At 50.7% G+C, this 9,081-nt stretch overlaps 1 protein-coding gene across 1 annotated transcript in view; it reads left to right on the top strand.

Moving 5' to 3' along the window:
• The window catches only part of MUC2 (mucin 2, oligomeric mucus/gel-forming), a 46,626-nt gene extending 38,972 nt beyond the window's left edge, over nt 1–7,654 (top strand). Inside the window, exons 36-41 of the mRNA XM_014957413.1 lie at nt 6–488; nt 1,293–1,409; nt 1,486–2,064; nt 3,574–4,056; nt 5,064–5,660; nt 7,170–7,654. Coding sequence (XP_014812899.1) covers nt 6–488; nt 1,293–1,409; nt 1,486–2,064; nt 3,574–4,056; nt 5,064–5,660; nt 7,170–7,654 — 2,744 coding nt within the window. The remainder of the gene's footprint in view (nt 1–5; nt 489–1,292; nt 1,410–1,485; nt 2,065–3,573; nt 4,057–5,063; nt 5,661–7,169) is intronic.
• Nucleotides 7,655–9,081: the final 1,427 nt, after the last annotated feature.

Here is a 9,081-nt window from a genome sequence, read left to right as displayed (position 1 = left end):
TGAAGGGAGTACAACACCTGAATCGCCAACACCCACAAAGACGACTACTACAGTTCCTCCTTCACCTACCCCACTGTCAACAACCAGAACAACAGGAACGGAAAGTACAGTGTCCACCGTAAGCACCACTATTCCACAGTCAACATCATCGGTACCAACAAGCACAGTGACGGCCACCACCCCTGTAGTCATTGAAACAGGATCGACGACGGAAGCCACCACTTCAGGCACCACAACCTCAGGATCGACTCCCCGCAGCACCACAATAAAAACGTCAACTACTCCACATGAGACCAGTACCACGGGGACTGGCAGCCCTTCCACAGGGTCACAGACCACCACCGTCACCACCACCAGCAGCACCCCGGGCACAACAACGACTGTTACTGGCACCCCAACACCCACCCCAACTACTACAACCACATCCACACCCACGCCAACAACCACCCCTTCTACAACAACTACCACCACCACACCCACACCTCCAGGTATGTGAACGTGAACCAGAAAGGGCTGGTGCCCAGAGCTAGGCCTTGTGCTGGCTGTTTCAGCAGCGTGGGGGGTGCAAAGCTCGTGGGTAGAAGGTCTTGTGTCCCCTGACTCAGCAGAGCTCCAAGGAGCTTTTTGCTTTTACTTTAGCTGCTGTTGGACCTTGTCCTTCAGCTGGAGGGAATGTTCTCAGCAGGACCCATGGTGTGTGAAGGGAGAAGGGCTTGGTTTTGTGGCACTGTCATTTCAGGCACTGTCATTTCAGGCACTGTTTGGGCGCAGCTGTGCAGATTTTCTTGGCTTTCTTCTCTGGCGTTGCCTCTGTGGCATTGCTGCCATACACCTGCAGTTCCAGCTGCACGAAGGTTTTCCCCTGGCAGGTCTTGGGATCAGGTTTCAGACTAGGGGTTGCCCCTTTTCTATGGACCAAGGCTCTGGGCAGCTGTGTTCTCCCAGCATTCCCGTGAGCGTTGTTCTACAGCTGCCTGTGGTAAGCAGTTGATGTTTTGGCAGCTGTGTGTACCCTGTGCCCTCTTCCTTTGTGGTCACGAGCCTTCCCGATGTTTGGTTTGTCCCTGAGAGAGTGAGGTGGTGTGAGGGGCCCAGTAAAGTAAGAGAGTGGCAGGAGTACCTGCTTGGTCCTACTCCACCTCATGTGTTGCCCTCATGTGAGTGTTTTTTGCAGACACTCACATAAGAACCTGAGAAGACCAATATGGCAATGCACCTTAGCTGCGAGGGGACACACGCACATGGTTTGGGAGTGCCTGTGTCCTGATTTGGCCCTAGTGTGCTCTTTGTAGGGCCGAGAAGGGGAAGCCTGCCCACGCAAGTGAGCTTTGTTGTGGCCAGGGTTGGCTGGCTGGGGTCGCAGTTCCCAAGGAGACCCTTGAATGTGGTGGATGCCCAGAGGACCACCCGCAAGTGTGCTGGAACCCCAGCTTGTTGTCTCTATTCCAGCTGCTTCTAATTGTTGCTCTTGTTGTTGTCCCTCAGAGTGTGCCTGCATATGGACGGAGTGGATTGATGTGACTTACCCAAATGCTTCTGACAGAAACAGTGGTGACTACGAAACCATTGAGAATATTAAGGCGCAGTACCCCTCCTGCGGGAAAGTTGAGAATATTTCATGCAGAGCAGAGAAATTCCCTGACGTTCCCATTGAAGATTTAGGGCAGAAGGTGGAATGCAGTGTTTCCACAGGGCTCATCTGTAACAATAGCGATCAGACCATAGGAGGTCCAATACCGATGCCGGTCTGCCTCAATTACCAGATCAGAGTCTGCTGCATGCCAGACAGCTGTATTACCACCACGCACTCCACACCTTCACCCACACCAAGCACAGTGTCCACATCAACAACCACTCCCCCACCAACACCATCGGAGTCTCCCAGCAGCACCAGCACCAGCACCACGATGCCCCCCACCAGCACCACCACCAGCAGCACCCCGGGCACAACAACGACTGTTACTGGCACACCAACACCCACCCCAACTACTACAACCACATCCACACCCACGCCAACAACCACCCCTTCTACAACAACTACCACAGCCACACCCACACCTCCAGGTATGTGAACGTCAACCAGAAAGGGCTGGTGCCCAGAGCCAGGCCTTGTGCTGGCTGTTTCAGCAGTGTGGAGGGTGCAAAGCTCGTGGGTAGAAGGTCTTGTGTCCCCTGACTCAGCAGGGCTCCAAGGAGCTTTTTGCTTTTACTTTAGCTGCTGTTGGACCTTGTCCTTCAGCTGGAGGGAATGTTCTCAGCAGGACCCATGGTGTGTGAAGGGAGAAGGGCTTGGTTTTGTGGCACTGTCATTTCAGGCACTGTCATTTCAGGCACTCTTTGGGCGCAGCTGTGCAGATTTTCTTGGCTTTCTTCTCTGGCGTTGCCTCTGTGGCATTGCTGCCACACACCTGCAGTTCCAGCTGTAGGAAGTGTGAAAGGTTTTCCCCTGGCAGGTCTTGGGATCAGGTTTCAGACTAGGGGTTGCCCCTTGCTATGGACCAAGGTTCTGGGCAGCCGTGTTCTCCTGGCATTCCCATGAGCATTGTTCTCCCAGCCTACTGTGTGCTGCTTGGGAAGCAAGGTGATGTTTTGGCAGCAATGTGAGCCCCCCTAATGTCCCCGTGAATCTGCCTCTGTGACAGTACACCATCTGTTCCTGTGTTGCCTTCTGACCATGAAGTAGTTTACCTCTCCTCACCCAAATGTGAAGTAATTGTAGTTGCAGGACCCTCCTTGTGGGCCGTGTGTGCAGTAGCAGCGGCAGCAGCGTATCTTGCTTCCTCCTGTCCTGCAGCGTTATGACTGCACTCTCATTATGTGCGCAGTGCTTCTGTGTCTACCGTGTGTCTCTTTGTGTAAAAGCACAAACAGATGGCTCTGTGGCTGGCCTCCGAGTATGGCCAACCTTTTATCAAATGCTAATCAAAGCCCTTTGGAAAGGAGCCTGCCTTTAGGGCCCATGATGAAACCTGACTTAGTCATGTGAGAAGGAAAGAGCAGAAAGGTGAATGTGAGGGTCCTAGCACGGCAAAATAGCTTGTGGTTGAGTAGTCTTAAAAGCCTGGCACTCAGGCATGGAACAGAGATTGCTCCAGCAACTGCTGGGTTCCAGTAGAACCAAATGACTCTGAGCAGAATCAATGCTGGTATGACTGTGCCACATGAAGTAGCAGAGTGAACAGTGGTCCATCCATAGAACGTAGCATGACAGCAGTACTGAATTAAGCAAAGAGTTCACCGATGAACTCAAGGAATTTCCCTGGGTTTAGGACCGCTGAACTCTGCTCTGCAGTGTGAAGTTTTAAGGCTGCCGACAGCTGTTCCCTCCAACATTGATCACTGACAAAGTGTTTACATCGATGTGTCCCATGCAAGATGTAGGAGACCTTTTAAATAATCCCTGTGTTACGCAAAAGCCATTAATAAAACAGGTTCTGCTTTATTCCCGCCTAAGTACCCTAGGCTTAGGTTTCTTGAATTGCGTTTGCTCATTAGAAGAATGAAAGGAAGTTAATAACAAATGCAATTTGCCTTCTTAAAAATAAAATACCATGTTTTCTCCCGGTCCTGAAGGGAGTACAACACCTGAATCGCCAACACCCACAAAGACGACTACTACAGTTCCTCCTTCACCTACCCCACTGTCAACAACCAGAACAACAGGAACGGAAAGTACAGTGTCCACCGTAAGCACCACTATTCCACAGTCAACATCATCGGTACCAACAAGCACAGTGACGGCCACCACCCCTGTAGTCATTGAAACAGGATCGACGACGGAAGCCACCACTTCAGGCACCACAACCTCAGGATCGACTCCCCGCAGCACCACAATAAAAACGTCAACTACTCCACATGAGACCAGTACCACGGGGACTGGCAGCCCTTCCACAGGGTCACAGACCACCACCGTCACCACCACCAGCAGCACCCCGGGCACAACAACGACTGTTACTGGCACACCAACACCCACCCCAACTACTACAACCACATCCACACCCACGCCAACAACCACCCCTTCTACAACAACTACCACAGCCACACCCACACCTCCAGGTATGTGAACGTCAACCAGAAAGGGCTGGTGCCCAGAGCCAGGCCTTGTGCTGGCTGTTTCAGCAGTGTGGAGGGTGCAAAGCTCGTGGGTAGGAGGTCTTGTGTCCCCTGACTCAGCAGGGCTCCAAGGAGCTTTTTGCTTTTACTTTAGCTGCTGTTGGACCTTGTCCTTCAGCTGGAGGGAATGTTCTCAGCAGGACCCATGGTGTGTGAAGGGAGAAGGGCTTGGTTTTGTGGCACTGTCATTTCAGGCACTGTCATTTCAGGCACTCTTTGGGCGCAGCTGTGCAGATTTTCTTGGCTTTCTTCTCTGGCGTTGCCTCTGTGGCATTGCTGCCACACACCTGCAGTTCCAGCTGCACGAAGGTTTTCCCCTGGCAGGTCTTGGGATCAGGTTTCAGACTAGGGGTTGCCCCTTTTCTATGGACCAAGGCTCTGGGCAGCTGTGTTCTCCCAGCATTCCCGTGAGCGTTGTTCTACAACTGCCTGTGCTCTGCTGGGTAAGCAGTTGATGTTTTGGCAGCTGTGTGTACCCTGTGCCCTCTTCCTTTGTGGTCACGAGCCTTCCCTGATGTTTGGTTTGTCCCTGAGAGAGTGAGGTGGTGTGAGGGGCCCAGTAAAGTAAAAGAGTGGCAGGAGTACCTGCTTGGTCCTACTCCACCTCATGTGTTGCCCTCATGTGAGTGTTTTTTGCAGACACTCACATAAGAACCTGAGAAGACCAATATGGCAATGCACCTTAGCTGCGAGGGGACACACGCACATGGTTTGGGAGTGCCTGTGTCCTGATTTGTCCCTAGTGTGCTCTTTGTAGGGCCGAGAAGGGGAAGCCTGCCCACACAAGTGAGCTTTGTTGTGGCCAGGGTTGGCTGGCTGGGGTCGCAGTTCCCAAGGAGACCCTTGAATGTGGTGGATGCCCAGAGGACCACCCGCAAGTGTGCTGGAACCCCAGCTTGTTGTCTCTATTCCAGCTGCTTCTAATTGTTGCTCTTGTTGTTGTCCCTCAGACTGTGACTGCATATGGACGGAGTGGATTGATGTGACTTACCCAAATGCTTCTGACAGAAACAGTGGTGACTACGAAACCATTGAGAATATTAAGGCGATAAACGCCTCCTGGGTCTGCGAGAATGCTGAGAATGTTTCATGCAGAGCAGAGAAATTCCCTGATGTTCCCATTGAAGATTTAGGGCAGAAGGTGGAATGCAGTGTTTCCACAGGGCTCATCTGTAAGAATAGCGATCAGACAATAGGAGGTCCAATACCGATGCCGGTCTGCCTCAATTACCAGATCAGTTTCTGCTGCAAGCCAGAAAACTGTACTCCATCTACCACCACGCGCTCCACACCTTCACCCACACCGAGCACAGTGTCCACATCAACAACCGCTCCCCCACCAACACCATCGGAGTCTCCCAGCAGCACCAGCACCAGCACCACCACCACGATGCCCCCCACCAGCACCACCACCAGCAGCACCCCGGGCACAACAACGACTGTTACTGGCACACCAACACCCACCCCAACTACTACAACCACATCCACACCCACGCCAACAACCACCCCTTCTACAACAACTACCACAGCCACACCCACACCTCCAGGTATGTGAACGTCAACCAGAAAGGGCTGGTGCCCAGAGCCAGGCCTTGTGCTGGCTGTTTCAGCAGTGTGGAGGGTGCAAAGCTCGTGGGTAGAAGGTCTTGTGTCCCCTGACTCAGCAGGGCTCCAAGGAGCTTTTTGCTTTTACTTTAGCTGCTGTTGGACCTTGTCCTTCAGCTGGAGGGAATGTTCTCAGCAGGACCCATGGTGTGTGAAGGGAGAAGGGCTTGGTTTTGTGGCACTGTCATTTCAGGCACTGTCATTTCAGGCACTCTTTGGGCGCAGCTGTGCAGATTTTCTTGGCTTTCTTCTCTGGCGTTGCCTCTGTGGCATTGCTGCCACACACCTGCAGTTCCAGCTGTAGGAAGTGTGAAAGGTTTTCCCCTGGCAGGTCTTGGGATCAGGTTTCAGACTAGGGGTTGCCCCTTGCTATGGACCAAGGTTCTGGGCAGCCGTGTTCTCCTGGCATTCCCATGAGCATTGTTCTCCCAGCCTACTGTGTGCTGCTTGGGAAGCAAGGTGATGTTTTGGCAGCAATGTGAGCCCCCCTAATGTCCCCGTGAATCTGCCTCTGTGACAGTACACCATCTGTTCCTGTGTTGCCTTCTGACCATGAAGTAGTTTACCTCTCCTCACCCAAATGTGAAGTAATTGTAGTTGCAGGACCCTCCTTGTGGGCCGTGTGTGCAGTAGCAGCGGCAGCAGCGTATCTTGCTTCCTCCTGTCCTGCAGCGTTATGACTGCACTCTCATTATGTGCGCAGTGCTTCTGTGTCTACCGTGTGTCTCTTTGTGTAAAAGCACAAACAGATGGCTCTGTGGCTGGCCTCCGAGTATGGCCAACCTTTTATCAAATGCTAATCAAAGCCCTTTGGAAAGGAGCCTGCCTTTAGGGCCCATGATGAAACCTGACTTAGTCATGTGAGAAGGAAAGAGCAGAAAGGTGAATGTGAGGGTCCTAGCACGGCAAAATAGCTTGTGGTTGAGTAGTCTTAAAAGCCTGGCACTCAGGCATGGAACAGAGATTGCTCCAGCAACTGCTGGGTTCCAGTAGAACCAAATGACTCTGAGCAGAATCAATGCTGGTATGACTGTGCCACATGAAGTAGCAGAGTGAACAGTGGTCCATCCATAGAACGTAGCATGACAGCAGTACTGACTTAAGCAAAGAGTTCACCGATGAACTCAAGGAATTTCCCTGGGTTTAGGACCGCTGAACTCTGCTCTGCAGTGTGAAGTTTTAAGGCTGCCGACAGCTGTTCCCTCCAACGTTGATCACTGACAAAGTGTTTACATCAATGTGTCCCATGCAAGATGTAGGAGACCTTTTAAATAATCCCTGTGTTATGCAAATGCCATTAATAAAACAGGTTCTGCTTCATTCCCGCCTAACTACCCTAGGCGTAGGTTTCTTGAATTGCATTTGCTCATTAGAAGAATGAAAGGAAGTTAATAACAAATGCAATTTGCCTTCTTAAAAATAAAATACCATGTTTTCTCCCGGTCCTGAAGGGAGTACAACACCTGAATCGCCAACACCCACAAAGACGACTACTACAGTTCCTCCTTCACCTACCCCACTGTCAACAACCAGAACAACAGGAACGGAAAGTACAGTGTCCACCGTAAGCACCACTATTCCACAGTCAACATCATCGGTACCAACAAGCACAGTGACGGCCACCACCCCTGTAGTCATTGAAACAGGATCGACGACGGAAGCCACCACTTCAGGCACCACAACCTCAGGATCGACTCCCCGCAGCACCACAATAAAAACGTCAACTACTCCACATGAGACCAGTACCACGGGGACTGGCAGCCCTTCCACAGGGTCACAGACCACCACCGTCACCACCACCAGCAGCACCCCGGGCACAACAACGGCTGTTACTAGTACATCAACACACACCACGACTTCTGCCAGTACATCCAGAGAACCAGAAATAAGCACCAAAACACCCCTGCCTCCAACTACAGAACCACAAAGTAATTAATTGCCTGTGTTTTTATTTGTTGCTTTTCTTTTAGAGAAATCAAGGTTTATTGGCAGCTTAATGCGTGTCTTAAGTTTTTTACACTGGGTCACTGTAGTTGAGGTGTATTTCAAATATAATCAGAGAGTCCAAGAATAGTTTTAGTTGGAAGGGATCCTTTTTAAAGATCTTTCAGTCCAACCCCTCCCACTATGGGTAGGATCATCTTTCACTACATCAGGCTGCTTAGAGCCCAGTTCAGACTGAGGTTGAGTGCTTCCAGTGACGGGGCAAGCGCACCTTCCCTGGGAAACCCCTTGCAGCATCTCATAACCCTCATCATAAAAAATTTCTTCCTTATGTCCGGTTTAAACCTACCTTCTTTCAGTTTAAAACTGTACCCCCTGTCCTGGAACTACAGGCCTTGGTAAAAAGTCTATCTTGTGTTTCTTTTAAGCCCCCCTTACATACTTCAAGGCTGCACTAAGGTTTCCCTGGAGACTTCTCTTTCCTGGCTGAACAACCCCAACTCTCTATGCCTCTCTTCGTAGGGGAGGTGTTTTAGCCCTCTGATCATTTTTGTGGCCCTCCTCTGGACTCACTTAAACGTTTTCATGTCCGTCTTGAACTGGTGACCCCAGAGCTGGATGCAGTAGTCCAGGTGCTGTCTCATGAGAGTGGAGAAGAGTGCGTCCAGAACTGAGCTCTCCATTTAGGAGGGAGAGTGCACAACGTATTTCTGGTTCTCAAATCCATTCCTTTGGTTATTGAGAACAATAGAGTTTTTTTATTATCATCATGCCTCTGCCCAGTTAAAGACAGATACTAAATTGATGGGAAGTCTTGCTTTTGCTGCCATTGGACCTTGTCCTTCAGGTGGAGAGAAAGTACTCAGTGGGAAAGTACTCCATGGTGTGTGAAAGGAGTGGGCTTGGGTTTGTGGCACTGTCATTACAGGAGCTGTTTTGGTGCACCTGGCACTCAGGCATGGAACAGAGATTGCTCCAGCAACTGCTGGGTTCCAGTAGAACCAAATGACTCTGAGCAGAATCAATGCTGGTATGACTGTGCCACATGAAGTAGCAGAGTGAACAGTGGTCCATCCATAGAACGTAGCATGACAGCAGTACTGACTTAAGCAAAGAGTTCACCGATGAACTCAAGGAATTTCCCTGGGTTTAGGACCGCTGAACTCTGCTCTGCAGTGTGAAGTTTTAAGGCTGCCGACAGCTGTTCCCTCCAACATTGATCACTGACAAAGTGTTTACATCAATGTGTCCCATGCAAGATGTAGGAGACCTTTTAAATAATCCCTGTGTTATGCAAAAGCCATTAATAAAACAGGTTCTGCTTTATTCCCACCTAAGTACCCTAGCCTTAGGTTTCTTGAATTGTGTTTACTCATTAGAAAAATGAAACTTAATAACAAATGCAATTTGCCTTCTTAA

Source organism: Calidris pugnax, unplaced genomic scaffold, assembly GCF_001431845.1.
Source record: "Calidris pugnax isolate Ruff unplaced genomic scaffold, ASM143184v1 scaffold211, whole genome shotgun sequence".
NCBI lineage: Eukaryota > Metazoa > Chordata > Aves > Charadriiformes > Scolopacidae > Calidris > Calidris pugnax.
The sequence above is the reverse complement of the archived record's forward strand: the minus strand, read 5'-3'. Positions and strand labels throughout refer to the sequence as shown.